The 20,388-nt window shown below is 44.6% G+C and overlaps 1 protein-coding gene and 6 non-coding genes across 7 annotated transcripts in view; all 7 read left to right on the top strand.

Moving 5' to 3' along the window:
* LOC139235446 (probable G-protein coupled receptor 139) overlaps positions 1–19,861 on the top strand; it is a 71,319-nt gene extending 51,458 nt beyond the window's left edge. The window contains exon 2 of the mRNA XM_070866557.1: positions 18,969–19,861. Coding sequence (XP_070722658.1) covers positions 18,969–19,861 — 893 coding nt within the window. The remainder of the gene's footprint in view (positions 1–18,968) is intronic.
* Positions 1,681–1,763, top strand: trnal-uaa (transfer RNA leucine (anticodon UAA)). Its single transcript has one exon. It is a non-coding gene; the product is annotated as a tRNA-Leu (tRNA).
* Positions 4,085–4,167, top strand: trnal-uaa (transfer RNA leucine (anticodon UAA)). The gene has a single exon. It is a non-coding gene; the product is annotated as a tRNA-Leu (tRNA).
* On the top strand, positions 6,487–6,569 carry trnal-uaa (transfer RNA leucine (anticodon UAA)). The gene has a single exon. It is a non-coding gene; the product is annotated as a tRNA-Leu (tRNA).
* Positions 8,889–8,973, top strand: trnal-uaa (transfer RNA leucine (anticodon UAA)). The gene has a single exon. It is a non-coding gene; the product is annotated as a tRNA-Leu (tRNA).
* trnal-uaa (transfer RNA leucine (anticodon UAA)) lies at positions 11,296–11,379 on the top strand. The gene has a single exon. It is a non-coding gene; the product is annotated as a tRNA-Leu (tRNA).
* Positions 13,687–13,769, top strand: trnal-uaa (transfer RNA leucine (anticodon UAA)). The gene has a single exon. It is a non-coding gene; the product is annotated as a tRNA-Leu (tRNA).
* Positions 19,862–20,388: the final 527 nt, after the last annotated feature.

Below are 20,388 nucleotides of genomic sequence, written 5' to 3'. Positions count from 1 at the left end.
TCGCTGTCTGTTTCTCCCTGTTTTGCTGTTTGTCTCTGTCTCTCAATGTGCCTGTCTCTTTCTCACGGTGTCCAGTTGTGTTCCAATGGGATTCTCTCAGTCTCTCTGTCTGACTGTCTCACTCTTTCCCATCATCTCTGTCTATCTATGTCTCTGCCTGCCTGTCTCTCTTTGCATGTCGCTGGTAGTTCCTGTCTCTAACCTGCTGAGAATTTCCAACATTTTCCTTTTATTTCTTTGTCTCTCTGTCTATCTGTCGCTCTCTCTCCATCTGTCTCTCTCCTTGTCACTTTCTTTATGATTGTCTTTCTCTCACTCTTTCCCTCTTTCTCTTTATAGATCACACACAGATCTCTTTAGATGTATGTGTTTGAGAGTCTTTTTCTCACTCAGTCTGCCTCTCGTTTTCAGTCTCACACTTGCTGTCTCTCGTTGTCTCGATCTCGCTGTCTGTCTCTCCCTGTTTGTCGGTTTGTCTCTGTCTCGCAATGTGTCTGTCGTCTTCTCATGGTGTCCAGTTCTATTCACAGCTCGAATATTGCTTTGACAAAACCCATGCGCATCAATTCCTCGTGGGAAAGTGGTGAATATCCCCGCCTGTCACACGGGAGACCACGGTTCAATTTCCTAACGGGGAGGCTGCATTTTACAAAAGGCAGAATTTTGCTTCTGTTTCTTGGTATAGATTCATATTAAAAAGTTCCAGAGCAATATAGAGCAGCAAAAATACAGCCTCTTCCAGATTTTTAGCAAACGGTGACTTTTTCACTATTCTGTGGCCGTCTGCTGCAAAGAGATGGATGGTTGAGTTTTAACTGAGTAACATTTAAAAAGGTAATGAGCCAGTAGTCGTGTCCCATTGGTTAAGGCCATAGACTAAAAATCCATTCGGGTTTCGCCGCATAGATTTGAATCCTGCCGACTCCGTTTCTCAGCATATTTCATTCTGTTTGACAATTTAACCAGGTCCCTGCAAAACTGATTCTGAGATAGACGGAACAACGTCCCACACCTTTCAATGCCGCCGCTATTTTCTTTCTTTCATTAATCTGCAATATTCACGATACATACGGATAGCAAATCGCAAAAATCAGTCAAAGTTGCGACAGTGATTCAGCATGTCTATCCCTCGAGATGTCTAAGGCATCTGTGCATGTCCGTTGGTGCGTGTAAATTTTTGTGTGTGTGTCTCTGTGTCTGTCCATCTGTAAAAATGTCTATGTGTATGTGCAACTGTCTGTGGAAATCATCACCATTAATTTGGTATGTCCCGGAACTTAAAAAAAAGACTTGGGAAAGTAATATGGCTGTGAACTTTTGTCCCAGCTTTGGTTCAGTGGCAGCATTCTTGACTGAATCAGGAGTTTGTGTGTTCAAGTCGCACTCCTGAGACTTGAGCATATAACCTTGGCTAACACTCAACTGCAGCATTTGGGGAATTTTGCATTGTTGAAACTGTTGACTTTCGGATGAAATCTTAAATTGATGCTCCGTCTGCGCACTCGGGTGGTTGTGAGAGGTCCCAGAGCATTGCTCGAAAAAGAATAGGAGAGTTGCACCGTGTCAATATTCCGAAAAATGTTCGGAAATACTCCCTGAAACCCGATGTGTTTGTGTGTGTCTGTGGAGGTGGAGTTGAAGCCCAGATTCTCACATAGACAGAATCGAATCGCTGATAGCACCAGGATGGCCGAGTGGTTAAGGCGTTGGGCTTAAGATCCAATGGGTTTATACCCGCGTGGGTTCGTACCCCACTCCTGGTAATTACTTAATTAAACAGCGATATCTCCCATTCTGCTCAGTGATAACTGATTTTCATCTGTTGCATTTGCATTTTTCTGTAGCTCATTGAGAATCTGAGCAGATAATGAAATGAAATTGTGAAATGTATCTGTATCGCTCAGTCTCTGCCTCTCGCTCTGTCTTTAGAGAGCTGTATATGTATTTGTGTGTTTGAGTCTTTGTCTCTCTCAGTCTGCCTCTCTCTGATTCACTCTGTCTGTCCCTGTTTCTCTGTTTGTCTCTGTCTCTCAATCTGTCTCCTTCGCACGGTATCCAGTTCTGTTCCAATGGGATTCTGTCATACTCTCTATCTGACTGTCTAGTTCTTTTCCATCATCTCTGTCTTTGCCTGTCTCTGCTCGTCCCTGTCTCTAACCTGATGAGTATTTCCATCATTTTCTATTTTTGTCTCGATCTCTCTCTCTCTCTATTTATCTTTCTCTCTATCTGTCTCCCTCTTTGTCTCTCACTTTTTCCCTATCTTTCTCTCACTCTTTCCCTCCCTCTCTTTATGAATCAGACAAACACATCTCTGTATATGTATGTGTTTGTGTCTTTGCCTCACTCAGTCTGACCCGAACTCTCAGTCTCAAACTTTCTGTCTCTCTCTGTCTCTACCTCGCTGTCAGTTTCTCCCTGTTTTGCTGTTTGCCTCTGTCTCTCAATGTGCCTGTCTCTTTCTCACGGTGTCCAGTTGTGTTCCAATGGGATTCTCTCAGTCTCTGTCTGACTGTTTCACTCTTTCCCATCATCTCTGTCTATCTATGTCTCTGCCTGCCTGTCTCTCTTTGCCTGTCGCTGGTACTTCCTGTCTCTAACCTGCTGAGAATTTCCAACATTTTCTTTTTATTTCTTTGTCTCTCTGTCTATCTGTCGCTCTCTTTCTCCATCTGTCTCTCTCCTTGTCACTTTCTTTATGATTGTCTTTCTCTCACTCTTTCCCTCTTTCTCTTTATCGATCACACACACAGATCTCTTTAGATGTATGTGTTTGAATGTCTTTTACTCACTCAGTCTGCCTCTCGTTTTCAGTCTCACACTTGCTGTCTCTCATTGTCTCGATCTCGCTGTCTGTCCCTCCCTGTTTTTCGGTTTGTCTCTGTCTCGCAATGTGTCTGTCGACTTCAAATGGTGTCCAGTTCTATTCACAGCTCGAATATTGCTTTGACAAAACCCATGCGCATCAATTTCTCGTGGGAATGTGGTGAATATCCCCGCCTGTCACACGGGAGACCACGGTTCAATTCCCTAAAGGGGAGGCTGCATTTTACAAAAGGCAGAATTTTGCTTCTGTTTCTTGGTATAGATTCATTTTAAAAAGTTCCAGGGCAATATAGAGCAGCAGAAATACAGCCTCTTCCAGATTTTTAGCAAACGGTGACTTTTTCACTATTCTGTGGCCGTCTCCTGCACAGAGATGGATGGTTGAGTTTTAACTGAGTAACATTTAAAACGGCGGCGAGCCAGTAGTCGTGGCCCATTGGTTAAGGCCATAGACTAAAAATCCATTCGGGTTTCCCCGCATAGATTTGAATCCTGCCGACTCCGTTTCTCAGCATATTTCATTCTGTTTGACAATTTAACCAGGTCCCTGCAAAACTGATTCTGAGATAGACGGAACAACGTCCCACACCTTTCAATGCCGCCGCTATTTTCTTTCTTTCATTAATCTGCAATATTCACGATACATACGGATAGAAAATCGCAAAAATCAGCCAAAGTTGCGACAGTGATTCAGCCTGTCTATCGCTCGAGATGTCTAAGGCATCTGTGCATGTCCGTTGGTGCGTGTAAATTTTTGTGTGTGTGTCTCTGTGTCTGTCTATCTGTAAAAATGTCTATGTGTATGTGCAACTGTCTGTGGAAATCATCACCATGAATTTGGTATGTCCTGGAACTTAAAAAAAAGACTTGGGAAAGTAATATGGCTGTGAACTTTTGTCTCAGCTTTGGTTCAGTGGCAGCATTCTTGCCTGAATCAGGAGTTTGTGTGTTCAAGTCGCACTCCTGAGACTTGAGCATATAATCTTGGCTAACACTCAACTGCAGCATTTGGGGAATTTTGCATTGTTGAAACTGTTGACTTTCGGATGAAATGTTAAATTGAAGCTCCGTCTGCGCACTCGGGTGGTTGTGAGAGGTCCCAGAGCATTACACGAAAAAGAATAGGAGAGTTGCCCCCGTGTCAATGTTCCGAAAAATTTTCGCAAATACTCCCTGAAACCCGATGTGTTTGTGTGTGTCTGTGGAGGTGGAGTTGAAGCCCAGATTCTCACATCGACAGTATCCAATCGCTGACGGCAGCAGGATGGCCGAGTGGTTAAGGCGTTGGGCTTAAGATCCAATGGGTTTATACTCGCGTGGGTTCGAGCCCCACTCCTGGTAATTACTGAATTAAACTGTGATTTTTCCCATTCTGCTCAGTGATAACTGATTTTCATCTGTTGCATTTGCATTTTTCTGCAGCTCGGTGACAATCTGAGCAGATAATGAAATGAAATTGTGAAATGTATCTGTATTGCTCAGTCTCTGCCCCTCGCTCTGTCTTTAGAGAGCTGTATATGTATTTGTGTGTTTGAGTCTTTGTCTCTCTCAGTCTGCCTCTCTCTGATTCACTCTGTCTGTCCCTGTTTCTCTGTTTGTATCTGTCTCTCAATCTGTCTCCTTCACACGGTATCCAGTTCTGTTCCAATGGGATTCTGTCATACTCTCTGTCTGACTGTCTCGTTCTTTCCCATCATCTCTGTCTTTGCCTGTCTCTGCTCGTCCCTGTCTCTAACCTGATGAGTATTTCCATCATTTTCTGTTTTTGTCTCGATGTCTCTCTCTCTCTATTTATCTTTCTCTCTATCTGTCTCCCTCTTTGTCTCTCTCCTTGTCCCTGTCTTTCTCGCACTCTTTCCGTCCCTCTCTTTATAAATCACACAAACACATCTCTGTATATGTATGTGTTTGAGTCTTTGCCTCACTCAGTCTGACCCTAAATCTCAGTCTCAAACTTTCTGTCTCTCTCTGTCTCTACCTCGCTGTCTGTTTCTCACTGTTTTGCTGTTTGTCTCTGTCTCTCAATGTGCCTGTCTCTTTCTCACGGTGTCTAGTTGTGTTCCAATGGGATTCTCTCAGTCTCTCTGTCTGATTGTCTCACTCTTTCCCATCATCTCTGTCTATCTATGTCTCTGCCTGCCTGTCTCTCTTTGCCTGACGCTGGTAGTTCCTGTCTCTAACCTGCTGAGAATTTCCAACATTTCGTTTTATTTCTTTGTCTCTCTGTCTATCTGTCGCTCTCTCTCCATCTGTCTCTCTCCTTGTCACTTTCTTTATGATTGTCTTTCTCTCACTCTTTCCCTCTTTCTCTTTATAGATCACACACACAGATCTCTTTAGATGTATGTGTTTGAGAGTCTTTTTCTCACTCAGTCTGCCTCTCGTTTTCAGTCTCACACTTGCTGTCTCTCGTTGTCTCGATCTCGCTGTCTGTCTCTCCCTGTTTGTCGGTTTGTCTCTGTCTCGCAATGTGTCTGTCGACTTCTCATGGTGTCCAGTTCTATTCACAGCTCGGATATTGCTTTGACAAAACCCACGCGCATCAATTCCTCGTGGGAAAGTGGTGAATATCCCCGCCTGTCACACGGGAGACCACGGTTCAATTCCCTCACGGGAAGCCTGCATTTTACAAGAGGCAGAATTTTGCTTCTGTTTCTTGGTATAGATTCATATTAAATAGTTCCAGAGCAATATAGAGCAGCAAAAATACAGCCTCTTCCAGATTTTTAGCAAACGGTGACTTTTTCACGATTCTGTGGCCGTCTGCTGCACAGAGATGGCTGGTTGAGTTTTAACTGAGTAACATTTAAAAAGGCAGCGAGCCAGTAGTCGTGGCCCAGTGGTTAAGGCAATAGACTAAAAATCCATTCGGGTTTCCCCGCATAGATTTGAATCCTGCCGACTCCGTTTCTCAGCATATTTCATTCTGTTTGACAATTTAACGAGGGCTCTGCAAAACTGATTCTGAGATAGACGGAACAACGTCCCACACCTTTCAATGCCGCTGCTGTTTTCTTTCTTTCATTAATCTGCAATATTCACGATACATACGGATAGAAATCGCAAAAATCAGCCAAAGTTGCGACAGTGATTCAGCCTGTCGATCCCTCGAGATGTCTAAGGCATCTGTGCATGTCCGTTGGTGCGTGTAAATTTGTGTGTGTGTGTGTCTGTGTCTGTCTATCTATAAAAATGTCTATGTGTATGTGCAACTGTCTGTGGAAATCATCACCATGAAAATGGTATGTCCTGGAACTTAACTAAAAGACTTGGGAAAGTAACATGGCTGTGAACGTTTGTCTCAGCTTTGGTTCAGTGGCAGCATTCTTGACTGAATCAGGAGTTTGTGTGTTCAAGTCGCACTCCTGAGACTTGAGCATATAATCTTGGCTAACACTCAACTGCAGCATTTGGGGAATTTTGCATTGTTGAAACTGTTGACTTTCGGATGAAATGTTAAATTGAAGCTCCGTCTGCGCACTCGGGTGGTTGTGAGAGGTCCCAGAGCATTACTCGAAAAAGAATAGGAGAGTTGCCCCTGTGTCAATATTCCGAAAAATGTTCGGAAATGCTCCCTGAAACCCGATGTGTTTGTGTGTGTCTGTGGAGGTGGAGTTGAAGCCCAGATTCTCACATAGACAGAATCCAATCGCTGTCGGCTCCAGAATGGCCGAGTGGTTAAGGCGTTGTACTTAAGATCCAATGGGTTTATACCTGCGTGGGTTCGAACCCCACTCCTGGTGATTACTTAATTAAACAGTGATATCTCCCATTCTGCTCAGTGATAACTGATTTTCATCTGTTGCATTTGCATTTTTCTGTAGCTCGGTGACAATCTGAGCAGATAATGAAATGAAATTGTGAAATGTATCTGTATCGCTCAGTCTCTGCCACTCGCTCTGTCTTTAGAGAGCTGTATATGTATTTGTGTGTTTGAGTCTTTGTCTCTCTCAGTCTGCCTCTCTATGATTCACTCTGTCTGTCCCTGTTTCTCTGTTTGTCTCTGTCTCTCAATCTGTCTCCTTCACACGGTATCCAGTTCTGTTCCAATGGGATTCTGTCATACTCTCTGTCTGACTGTCTCGTTCTTTCCCATCATCTCTGTCTTTGACTGTCTCTGCTCGTCCCTGTCTCTAACCTGATGAGTATTTCCATCATTTTCTTTTTTTGTCTCGATGTCTCTCTCTCTCTATTTATCTTTCTCTCTATCTGTCTCCCTCTTTGTCTCTCTCCTTGTCCCTGTCTTTCTCTCACTCTTTCCCTCCCTCTCTTTATAAATCACACAAACACAGCTCTGTATATGTATGTGTTTGAGTCTTTCCCTCACTCAGTCTGACCCTAACACTCAGTCTCAAACTTTCTGTCTCTCTCTGTCTCTATCTCGCTGTCTGTTTCTCCCTGTTTTGCTGTTTGTCTCTGTCTCTCAATGTGCCTGTCTCTTTCTCACGGTGTCCAGTTGTGTTCCAATGGGATTCTCTCAGTCTCTCTGTCTGACTGTCTCACTCTTTCCCATCATCTCTGTCTATCTATGTCTCTGCCTGCCTATCTCTCTTTGCCTGTCGCTGGTAGTCCCTGTCTCTAACCTGCTGAGAATTTCCAACATTTTCTTTTTATTTCTTTGTCTCTCTGTCTATCTTTCGCTGTCTCTCCATCTGTCTCTCTCCTTGTCACTTACTTTATGATTGTCTTTCTCTCACTCTTTCCCTCTTTCTCTTTATAGATCACACACACAGATCTCTTTAGATGTATGTGTTTGAGAGTCTTTTTCTCACTCAGTCTGCCTCTCGTTTTCAGTCTCACACTTGCTGTCTCTCGTTGTCTCGATCTCGCTGTCTGTCTCTCCCTGTTTGTCGGTTTGTCTCTGTCTCGCAATGTGTCTGTCGACTTCTCATGGTGTCCAGTTATATTCACAGCTCGGATATTGCTTTGACAAAACCCACGCGCATCAATTCCTCGTGGGAAAGTGGTGAATATCCCCGCCTGTCACACGGGAGACCACGGTTCAATTCCCTAATGGGAAGCCTGCATTTTACAAGAGGCAGAATTTTGCTTCTGTTTCTTGGTATAGATTCATATTAAAAAGTTCCAGAGCAATATAGAGCAGCAAAAATACAGCCTCTTCCAGATTTTTAGCAAACGGTGACTTTTTCACGATTCTGTGGCCGTCTGCTGCACAGAGATGGCTGGTTGAGTTTTAACAGAGTAACATTTAAAAAGGCAGCGAGCCAGTAGTCGTGGCCCAGTGGTTCAGGCAATAGACTAAAAATCCATTCGGGTTTCCCCGCATCGATTTGAATCCTGCCGACTCCGTTTCTCAGCATATTTCATTCTGTTTGACAATTTAACGAGGGCTCTGCAAAACTGATTCTGAGATAGACGGAACAATGTCCCACACCTTTCAATGCCGCTGCTGTTTTCTTTCTTTCATTAATCTGCAATATTCACGATACATACGGATAGAAAATCGCAGAAATCAGCCACAGTTGCGACAGTGATTCAGCCTGTCGATCCCTCGAGATGTCTAAGGCATCTGTGCATGTCCGTTGGTGCGTGTAAATTTGTGTGTGTGTGTCTCTGTGTCTGTCTATCTATAAAAATGTCTATGTGTATGTGCAACTGTCTGTGGAAATCATCACCATGAATTTGGTATGTCCTGGAACTGAAAAAAAAGACTTGGGGAAAGTAATATGGCTGTGAACTTTTGTCTCAGCTTTGGTTCAGTGGCAGCATTTTTGACTGAATCAGGAGTTTGTGTGTTCAAGTCGAACTCCTGAGACTTGAGCATATAATCTTGGCTAACACTCAACTGCAGCATTTGTGGAATTTTGCATTGTTGAAACTGTTGACTTTCGGATGAAATGTGAAATTGAAGCTCCGTCTGCGCACTCGGGTGGTTGTGAGAGGTCCCAGAGCATTACTCGAAAAAGAATAGGAGAGTTGCCCCCGTGTCAATATTCCGAAAAATGTTCGGAAATGCTCCCTGAAACCCGATGTGTTTGTGTGTGTCTGTGGAGGAGGAGTTGAAGCCCAGATTCTCACATAGACAGAATCCAATCGCTGACGGCACCAGGATGGCCGAGTGGTTAAGGCGTTGGACTTAAGATCGATGGGTTTATACTTGCGTGGGTTCGAACCCCACTCCTGCTAATTACTTAATTAAACAGTGATATCTCCCATTCTGCTCAGTGATAACTGATTTTCATCTGTTGCATTTGCATTTTTCTGCAGCTCGGTGACAATCTGAGCAGATAATGAAATGAAATTGTGAAATGTATCTGTATCGCTCAGTCTCTGCCTCTCGCTCTGTCTTTAGAGAGCTGTCTATGTATTTGTGTGTTTGAGTCTTTGTCTCTCTCAGTCTGCCTCTCTCTGATTCACTCTGTCTGTCCCTGTTTCTCTGTTTGTCTCTGTCTCTCAATCTGTCTCCTTCACACGGTATCCAGTTCTGTTCCAATGGGATTCTGTCATACTCTCTGTCTGACTGTCTCGTTCTTTCCCATCATCTCTGTCTTTGCCTGTCTCTGCTCGTCCCTGTCTCTAACCTGATGAGTATTTCCATCATTTTCTTTTTTTGTCTCGATGTCTCTCTCTCTCTATTTATCTTTCTCTCTATCTGTCTCCCTCTTTGTCTCTCTCCTTGTCCCTGTCTTTCTCTCACTCTTTCCCTCCCTCTCTTTATAAATCACACAAACACATCTCTGTATATGTATGTGTTTGAGTCTTTGCCTCACTCAGTCTGACCCTAACACTCAGTCTCAAACTTTCTGTCTCTCTCTGTCTCTACCTCGCTGTCTGTTTCTCCCTGTTTTGCTGTTCGTCTCTGTCTCTCAATGTGCCTGTCTCTTTCTCACGGTGTCCAGTTGTGTTCCACTGGGATTCTCTCAGTCTCTCTGTCTGACTGTCTCACTCTTTCCCAACATCTCTGTCTATCTATGTCTCTGCCTGCCTGTCTCTCTTTGCCTGTCGCTGGTAGTCCCTGTCTCTAACCTGCTGAGAATTTCCAACATTTTCTTTTTATTTCTTTGTCTCTCTGTCTATCTTTCGCTCTCTCTCCATCTGTCTCTCTCCTTGTCACTTTCTTTATCATTGTCTTTCTCTCACTCTTTCCCTCTTTCTCTTTATAGATCACACACACAGATCTCTTTAGATGTCTGTGTTTGAGAGTCTTTTTCTCACTCAGTCTGCCTCTCGTTTTCAGTCTCACACTTGCTGTCTCTCGTTGTCTCGATCTCGCTGTCTGTCTCTCCCTGTTTGTCGGTTTGTCTCTGTCTCGCAATATGTCTGCCGACTTCTCATGGTGTCCAGTTCTATTCACAGCTAGGATATTGCTTTGACAAAACCCACGCGCATCAATTCCTCGTGGGAAAGTGGTGAATATCCCCGCCTGTCACACGGGAGACCACGGTTCAATTCCCTAACTGGAAGCCTGCATTTTACAAGAGGCAGAATTTTGCTTCTGTTTCTTGGTATAGATTCATATTAAAAAGTTCCAGAGCAATATAGAGCAGCAAAAATACAGCCTCTTCCAGATTTTTAGCAAACGGTGACTTTTTCACGATTCTGTGGCCGTCTGCTGCACAGAGATGGCTGGTTGAGTTTTAACTGAGTAACATTTAAAAAGGCAGCGAGCCAGTAGTCTTGGTCCAGTGGTTAAGGCAATAGACTAAACATCCATTCGGGTTTCCCCGCATAGATTTGAATCCTGCCGACTCCGTTTCTCAGCATATTTCATTCTGTTTGACAATTTAACGAGGGCTCTGCAAAACTGATTCTGAGATAGACGGAACAACGTCCCACACCTTTCAATACAGCTGCTGTTTTCTTTCTTTCATTAATCTGCAATATTCACGATACATACGGATAGAAAATCGCAAAAATCAGCCACAGTTTCGACAGTGATTCAGCCTGTCGATCCCTCGAGATGTCTAAGGCATCTGTGCATGTCCGTTGGTGCGTGTAAATTTGTGTGTGTGTGTCTCTGTGTCTGTCTGTCTATAAAAATGTCTATGTGTATGTGCAACTGTCTGTGGAAATCATCACCATGAATTTGGTATGTCCTGGAACTTAAAAAAAAGACTTGGGGAAAGTAATATGGCTGTGAACGTTTGTCTCAGCTTTGGTTCAGTGGCAGCATTCTTGACTGAATCAGGAGTTTGTGTGTTCAAGTCGCACTCCTGATACTTGAGCATATAATCTTGGCTAACACTCAACTGCAGCATTTGGGGAATTTTGCATTGTTGAAACTGTTGACTTTCGGATGAAATGTTAAATTGAAGCTCCGTCTGCGCACTCGGGTGGTTGTGAGAGGTCCCAGAGCATTACTCGAAAAAGAATAGGAGAGTTGCCCCCGTGTCAATATTCCGAAAAATGTTCGGAAATGCTCCCTGAAACCCGATGTGTTTGTGTGTGTCTGTGGAGGTGGAGTTGAAGCCCAGATTCTCACATAGACAGAATCCAATCGCTGACGGCTCCAGGATGGCCGAGTGGTTAAGGCGTTGTACTTAAGATCCAATGGGTTTATACCTACGTGGGTTCGAACCCCACTCCTGGTAATTACTTAATTAAACAGTGATATCTCCCATTCTGCTCAGTGATAACTGATTTTCATCTGTTGCATTTGCATTTTTCTGTCACTCGGTGACAATCTGAGCAGATAATGAAATGAAATTGTGAAATGTATCTGTATTGCTCAGTCTCTGCCCCTCGCTCTGTCTTTAGAGAGCTGTCCATGTATTTGTGTGTTTGAGTCTTTGTCTTTCTCAGTCTGCCTCTCTCTGATTCAATCTGTCTGTCCCTGTTTCTCTGTTTGTCTCTGTCTCTCAATCTGTCTCCTTCACACGGTATCCAGTTCTGTTCCAATGGGATTCTGTCATACTCTCTGTCTGACTGTCTCGTTCTTTCCCATCATCTCTGTCTTTGCCTGTCTCTGCTCGTCCCTGTCTCTAACCTGATGAGTATTTCCATCATTTTCTGTTTTTGTCTCGATGTCTCTCTCTCTCTATTTATCTTTCTCTCTATCTGTCTCTCTCCTTGTCCCTATCTTTCTCTCACTCTTTCCCTCCCTCTTTATAAATCACACAAACACATCTCTGTATATGTATGTGTTTGAATCTTTCCCTCACTCAGTCTGACCCTAACTCTCAGTCTCAAACTTTCTGTCTCTCTCTGTCTCTACCTCGCTGTCTGTTTCTCCCTGTTTTGCTGTTTGTCTCTGTCTCTCAATGTGCCTGTCTCTTTCTCACGGTGTCCAGTTGTGTTCCAATGGGATTCTCTCAGTCTCTCTGTCTGACTGTCTCACTCTTTCCCATCATCTCTGTCTATCTATGTCTCTGCCTGCCTATCTCTCTTTGTCTGTCGCTGGTAGTCCCTGTCTCTAACCTGCTGAGAATTTCCAACATTTTCTTTTTATTTCATTGTCTCTCTGTCTATCTGTCGCTCTCTCTCCATCTGTCTCTCTCCATGTCACTTTCTTTATGATTGTCTTTCTCTCACTCTTTCTGTCTTTCTCTTTATAGATTACACACACAGATCTCTTTAGATGTATGTGTTTGAGAGTCTTTTTCTCGCTCAGTCTGCCTCTCGTTTTCAGTCTCACACTTGCTGTCTCTCGTTGTCTCGATCTCGCTGTCTGTCTCTCCCTGGTTGTCGGTTTGTCTCTGTCTCGCAATGTGTCTGTCGACTTCTCATGGTGTCCAGTTCTATTCACAGCTCGAATATTGCTTTGACAAAACCCACGCGCATCAATTCCTCGTGGGAAAGTGGTGAATATCCCCGCCTGTCACACGCGAGACCACGGTTCAATTCCCTAATGGAAAGGCTGCATTTTACAAGAGGCAGAATTTTACTTCTGTTTCTTGGTATAGATTCATATTAAAAAGTTCCAGAGCAATATAGAGCAGCAAAAATACAGCCTCTTCCAGATTTTTAGCAAACGGTGACTTTTTCACGATTCTGTGGCCGTCTGCTGCACAGAGATGGCTGGTTGAGTTTTAACTGAGTAACATTTAAAAAGGCAGCGAGCCAGTAGTCGTGGCCCAGTGGTTAAGGCAACAGACTAAAAATCCATTCGGGTTTCCCCGCATAGATTTGAATCCTGCCGACTCCGTTTCTCAGCATATTTCATTGTGTTTGACAATTTAACGAGGGCTCTGCAAAACTGATTCTGAGATAGACGGAACAACGTCCCACACCTTTCAATGCCGCTGCTGTTTTCTTTCTTTCATTAATCTGCAATATTCACGATACATGCGGATAGTAAATCGCAAAAATCAGCCAAAGTTGCGACAGTGATTCAGCCTGTCGATCCCTCGAGATGTCTAAGGCACCTGTGCATGTCCATTGGTGCGTGTAAATTTGTGTGTGTGTGTCTCTGTGTCTGTCTATCTATAAAAATGTCTATGTGTATGTGCAACTGTCTGTGGAAATCATCACCATGAATTAGGTATGTCCTGGAACTTAAAAAAAAGACTTGGGGAAAGTAATATGGCTGTGAACTTTTGTCTCAGCTTTGGTTCAGTGGCAGCATTCTTGACTGAATCAGGAGTTTGTGTGTTCAAGTCGCACTCCTGAGACTTGAGCATATAATCTTGGCTAACACTCAACTGCAGCATTTGGGGAATTTTGCATTGTTGAAACTGTTGACTTTCGGATGAAATGTTAAATTGAAGCTCCGTCTGCGCACTCGGGTGGTTGTGAGAGGTCCCAGAGCATTACTCGAAAAAGAATAGGAGAGTTGCCCCCGTGTCAATATTCCGAAAAATGTTCGTAAACGCTCCCTGAAACCCGATGTGTTTGTGTGTGTCTGTGGAGGTGGAGTTGAAGCCCAGATTCTCACATAGACACAATCCAATCGCTGACGGCACCAGAATGGCCGAGTGGTTAAGGGGTTGGACTTAAGATCCAATGGGTTTGTACCTGCGTGGGTTCGAACCCCACTCCTGGTAATTACTTAATTAAACAGTGATATCTCCCATTCTGCTCAGTGATAACTGATTTTCATCTGTTGCATTTGCATTTTTCTGTAGCTCGGTGACAATCTGAGCAGATAATGAAATGAAATTGTGAAATGTATCTGCATCGCTCAGTCTCTGCCTCTCGCTCTGTCTTTAGAGAGCTGTCTATGTATATGTGTGTTTGAGTCTTTGTCTCTCTCAGTCTGCCTCTCTCTGATTCACTCTGTCTGTCCCTGTTTCTCTGTTTGTCTCTGTCTCTCAATCTGTCTCCTTCACACGGTATCCAGTTCTGTTCCAATGGGATTCTGTCATACTCTCTGTCTGACTGTCTCGTTCTTTCCCATCATCTCTGTCTTTGCCTGTCTCTGCTCGTCCCTGTCTCTAACCTGATGAGTATTTCCATCATTTTCTGTTTTTGTCTCGATGTCTCTCTCTCTCTATTTATCTTTCTCTCTATCTGTCTCCCTCTTTGTCTCTCTCCTTGTCCCTATCTTTCTCTCACTCTTTCCCTCCCTCTTTATAAATCACACAAACACATCTCTGTATATGTATGTGTTTGAATCTTTCCCTCACTCAGTCTGACCCTAACTCTCAGTCTCAAACTTTCTGTCTCTCTCTGTCTCTACCTCGCTGTCTGTTTCTCCCTGTTTCGCTGTTTGTCTCTGTCTCTCAATGTGCCTGTCTCTTTCTCACGGTGTCCAGTTGTGTTCCAATGGGATTCTCTCAGTCTCTCTGTCTGACTGCCTCACTCTTTCCCATCATCTCTGTCTATCTATGTCTCTGCCTGCCTATCTCTCTTTGCCTGTCGCTGGTAGTCCCTGTCTCTAACCTGCTGAGAATTTCCAACATTTTCTTTTTATTTCATTGTCTCTCTGTCTATCTGTCGCTCTCTCTCCATCTGTCTCTCTCCTTGTCACTTTCTTTATGATTGTCTTTCTCTCACTCTTTCCCTCTTTCTCTTTATAGATCACACACACAGATCTCTTTAGATGTATGTGTTTGAGAGTCTTTTTCTCATTCAGTCTGCCTCTCGTTATCAGTCTCACACTTGCTGTCTCTCGTTGTCTCGATCTCGCTGTCGATCTCTTTAAGTTTGTCGGTTTGTCTCTGTCTCTCAATCTGTCTGTCGACTTCTCGTGATGTCCAGTTCTATTCACTGCTCGAATATTGCTTTGACAAAACCCATGCGCATCAATTCCTCGTGGGAAAGTGGTGAATATCCCCGCCTCTCACACGGGACACCACGGTTCAATTCCCTAATGGGGAGGCTGCATTTTACAAAAGGCAGAATTTTGCTTCTGTTTCTTGGTATAGATTAATATAAAAAAGTTCCAGAGCAATATAGAGCAGCAAAAATACAGCCTCTTCCAGATTTTTAGCAAACGGTGACTTTTTCACGATTCTGTGGCCGTCTGCTGCACAGAGATGGATGGTTGAGTTTTAACTGAGTAACATTTAAAAAGACAGCGAGCCAGTAGTCGTGGCCCAGTTGTTAAGGCCATAGATTAAAAATCCATTCGGGTTTCCCCGCATAGATTTGAATCCTGCCGACTCCGTTTCTCAGCATATTTCATTCTGTTTGACAATTTAACCAGGTCCCTGCAAAACTGATTCTGAGATAGAAAGAACAACGTCCCACACCTTTCAATGCCGCCGCTGTTTTCTTTCTTTCATTAATCTGCAATATTCACGATACATACGGATAGTAAATCACAAAAATCAGCCAAAGTTGCGACAGTGATTCAGTCTGTCTATCCCTCGAGATGTCTAAGGCATCTGTGCATGTCCGTTGGTGCGTGTAAATTTTTGTGTGTGTGTCTCTGTGTCTGTCTATCTATAAAAATGTCTATGTGTATGTGCAACTGTCTGTGGAAATCATCACCATGAATTTGGTATGTCCTGGAACTTAAAAAAAAGACTTGTGGAAAGTAATATGGCTGTGAACCTTTGTCTCAGCTTTGATTCAGTGGCAGCATTCTTGACTGAATCAGGAGGAATCATTTTTGATGCAGCGTGTTGTTGTGATCTGGAATGCAATGCTTGAAAGGGTGGTGGAGGCAGATTCAATAGTAACTTTCTAAAGGGAATTCGATAAGTACTCTAAGGTGGAAATAGCACGGTTCCGAGAGGAGAACAGGGGATAGCTCTGTCAAAGAGCCTGCACAGGCACGATGGGCCGAATGGTTTACTTCTGTGCTGTATCATTCTCTGCTTGGCCCTCGGCCTCCTACTTCAGATTGGAGCAACCCCTTGGTCATTTTCCTGGATCCGGTCAACCAGTGGCTCATTTGCTCCTCCATGATGTTTCCGTGTAACTCCTAATCCCATCTTCAAACCGGGAGCCAAAATCCAAATTTAACCCGACCGTTCATCATCCCTTGTGGCACGGTCCACATTCACCACCTCTGAAATGATTCACAACATTTAACGTGTCTTTTACAATCTGCTTCTTGTTGCATGTCCGATTCTGAATGGGTGGCTCCCATTAAACACTCCGTCACCACCTATCCCGCAGGCTATAAGCTCATCCCCGACTGCCACTTAGTGGCTCCCATTAAACGCTCCCACAACACGTTTCAGGCAAGTTCTAGACAGACCCCGGCTCTCACTGAGTGGCTCCCATTAAACGCTCCCTCTCCAACTATGCCGCAGGTTATAAGCTCACCCCCGGCTGTCACTGAATGACTCACATTAAAGGCTCCCTCACCACCTATCCAATGAGTTATAGACTCACGCCCAGCTCTCACTGAGTGGCTCACACTAAACTCTCCCTCACTACCTATCCCACAAGTTATGGACTAACACCCGGCGCTCACTGACTGGCTCACACTAAACGCTCCCTCACTACCTATCCCACAAGTTATGGACTCACCCCCGGCTCTCATTGAGTGGCTCCCATTAAACACTCCCTCACCACCTATCCCACAGATTATGGACTCATCCACGGCTCTCACGGAGTGGCTCACACAATACTCTCCATCACCTTCTATTCCACAGGTTATGGACTCACCCCCAGCTCTCATTAAGTGGCTCTCATTAAACGCTCCCTCACCACCTATCCCGCAGTTTATAGGCTCACCCCCTGCTCTCAAGGAGTAGCTTACACTATACGCTCCCTCACCACCTATCCCGCAGTTTATAGGCTCATCCCCGGCTCTCAAGGAGTGCTTACACTATACGCTCCCTGACCACCTATGCCACAAGTTATAGACTCACCCCCGGTTCTCACTGAGTGGTTCCCATTAAACACTCCCTCACCACCTATCCCGTACGTTATAGACTCATCCCCGGCTGTCACTGAGTAGCTCACATTAAACGCTCCCTCACCACCTAACCCACAGGTTATGGACACACCCCCGGCTGTCACTGAGTGGCTCATGTTAAACGATCCCTGAACACGTATCACGCATATTATAGACTGACCACGGCTCTCACTGAGTGGCTCCCATTAAACGCACCCTCATCAAGTATTCATCAGGTTATAAACTAACCACTGGCGGTCACTGAATGGCTCCCATTAAACGTGCCCTCACCACCTATCCAATGGGTTTAGACTCACCCCCAGCTCTCACTGACTGGCTGAGACTAAACGCTCCCTCACCACCTATCCCGCAGTTTATAGACTCACCTCAGCTCTCATGGAGTGGCTCACACTATATGCTCCCTCACCACCTATCCCACAGTTTATAGGCTCACCCCCGGCTCTCACTGAGTGGTTCCCATTAAACGCTCCCTCACCACCTGTCCAATGGGTTGTAGACTCACCACCAGCTCTCACTGAGTGGCTCACACTAAATGCTCCCTCACCACTTGTCCCGCATTTTATAGACTCACCCCCGGCACTCATTGAGTGACTCCCATTAAACTCTCCCTCACCACCTATCCCGCAGTTTATAGACTCACCTCGGCTCTCATGGAGTGGCTCACACTATACGCTCCCTCACCAGCTATCCCACAGTTTATAGGCTCACCCCGGCTCTCACTGAGTGCTTCACATTAAATGCACCCTCACCACCAATCCCACAGATTATGTACTCGCACCCGGCGCTCACTGACTGGCTCCCATTAAACGCTCCCTCACCACCTATCCCACATGTTATGGACTCACCCCCGGCTCTCACTGAGTGGCTCCGATTAAACACTCTCTCACCACTTATCGCGCAATTTATAGACTCACCCCCAGCTCTCAAGAAGTGGCTCACACTATACGCTCCCTCACCTTCTATCTCACAGGTTATGGACTCACCTCTGGCTCTCACTGAGTGGCTCCCATACAACGCTCCCTCACCACTTATCCTGCAGTTTATAGGCTCAACCCAGCTGTCACTGACAGGTTCTTCTGCAGTGCCGCCATTACAGTGATACTGGATACCATGACACTGTCTAATGGTCAAGGAACAACTGGACCGAGTGCTGGGAGTTGTGCCCTGACCAACATTTGTCCCTCAAACAATATCACAAAGGTGCAGTTTGCTGGTCAATGATCTCATTGCCTTTTTTCACCGCCCATTAGCAGAATGGCTGCTCCATTAACCAGATAGCAACAATCGTAATTTGGAGTTATTCCATATGGGAATTTTACGATTCTCCTGAGGTGTAAATAGCAGTCGATCGCACTCTTTCTACCATCAGTTTTCAAGGTGACATTATGTTTAGCTTGTCCTATTTAATGTTGGGATAAATTATTCATTAACTATTAGTTTATGTCTGTTCTTGACTATGGTCAGTTTCGCTCTCCTTCTCTTTTTGTGCCGAGTTCAGGCGATTATAGCTTCAAGTCTATCGAGCAAAACGCTTTCCCTGCGATTCCATATTGTTCCGTATTTAGTAAAGCTCTGCTGATCTGGAAAATTGATTGGTTTCCATCAACTTGTCAGGTAATGAACTCAGAAACCAAGTCCAGTCAAACTAAGACTTTGAATGGCTATGGAGGCTGGGTCACTGAAGATAATTAAGGCGGAGATAAACAGATTTTTGAGCGATAAGTGAAAGAAGGTTTCGGGAGGTTGGGCAAGGAAGTGGAGCTGATCCATGATCAAATCAGCCATGATCTTATTAAATAGCGGAGCAGGCCCGGGGGACGGGGGTGCGGTGGGTGGCAAATTGCCTACTCCTGCTCCTATTTCATATGTGCTTATGTTCTTATGATGGTAGTCTGATGTGTAATTTCCATTTTGCTCCTTTTTGCAGCGAACATCGCGGCGATTGTGATCCTGTCCCGAGGAAGATGCGGTCTCTCCAGGTGTATCACTCGGTACCTGGTGTTCATGGCGGTGACCGATCTCCTGGTCATTATCACCGCTGTGATATTGAATAGAATTGGTGGTATCTATTTCCGGAAAAGCATTCTGTCCACCACACCAGCGTGCAGCATCAGCACTGTGCTCATTTATTCATCAAGAGACAGTTCTGTCTGGTTAACGGTCGCGTTCACCTTTGATCGATTTGTGGCCATTTGTTGCCAGAAGCTGAAAACAAAATACTGCACCGAGACAACGGCGGCTGTGGTGATAGGAGCGGTCTGTGCCCTGAGTTGTTTAAAAAACATCCCTTTCTACTTCACGTATGAGCCATTATTTACTATTAATAAGGTGGCCTGGTACTGCAACATAAAACTTACTTTTTATGTTTCACCCGCTTGGACAGCGTTTGACTGGCTGGAGCGTATTCTAACCCCGTGTGCACCGTTCCTCCTGATGTTGCTGCTCAATGCTGTGACCGTCAGATACATTCTAGGGTCTAGTAGGGTCCGCAGGAGACTCCGGGCCCAAAACAATGGAGCGAGTCAGAGTGATCCAGAGATGGAGAGCCGGCGAAAGTCCATAATTTTACTCTTCACCATCTCGGGAAGTTTCATCCTGTTGTGGTTGACGTATGTTATCAATTATCTCTATGTCCGAATTGAAAACAATAATTATTTCAATGACCCCAAATTTATACTGCAGGAAAGTGGAAACATGCTTCAGCTCCTAAGCTGCTGCACTAACACGTTTATTTATACAGTGACTCAGAGTAACTTCAGACAGCAGTTAAAGAACGCGCTGAAATATCCATTGAATCTAGTTGTTAAATTACTTCTATAACGAAACTAGCTATTCCAGCACTCAACCTCCATTAAGCTCTGCACTGTAGTCTTTCGTTCCAATTCTCCAAACCCGCTGGTCATTCCTATTCTCCACAGTGGAAACATACACTTTATCACCCTATTTAATGTTGTAAACTGATTTATTTTATTTCCAAGTGACCCGTCATGTCCTATGGATGCTGACACTTACCTTAGTGCAGTAAGTCAGTTGTATCTTTAGGAATAACTTGGTTTTTGAGGTGGATGCACTCAGCCGTGGTAGCCCTCTTGCACCTCAGTTAGAAGAATGTGGGTTCAAGTCCCATTACAGGCTGACCCGCCAGTGCAGTACTGATGGAATGCTTCTTTGTCAGATGGTGCTGTCTTTCAAGTGAGACTTTAAACCGAGGTTCCGTCTTCCCTCTCAGGTGGATGCCAAGGATCTGAGTGTATTATTTTCAAGAAGTGAGTAAATGTTCTGCCGATGCCCTGACCAATGCTTATCGCTCAACAAATATCACCAAAACTGATTATCTGCGCCTGTAT

This window comes from Pristiophorus japonicus, chromosome 23, assembly GCF_044704955.1.
Source record: "Pristiophorus japonicus isolate sPriJap1 chromosome 23, sPriJap1.hap1, whole genome shotgun sequence".
NCBI lineage: Eukaryota > Metazoa > Chordata > Chondrichthyes > Pristiophoridae > Pristiophorus > Pristiophorus japonicus.
The sequence above is the reverse complement of the archived record's forward strand: the minus strand, read 5'-3'. Positions and strand labels throughout refer to the sequence as shown.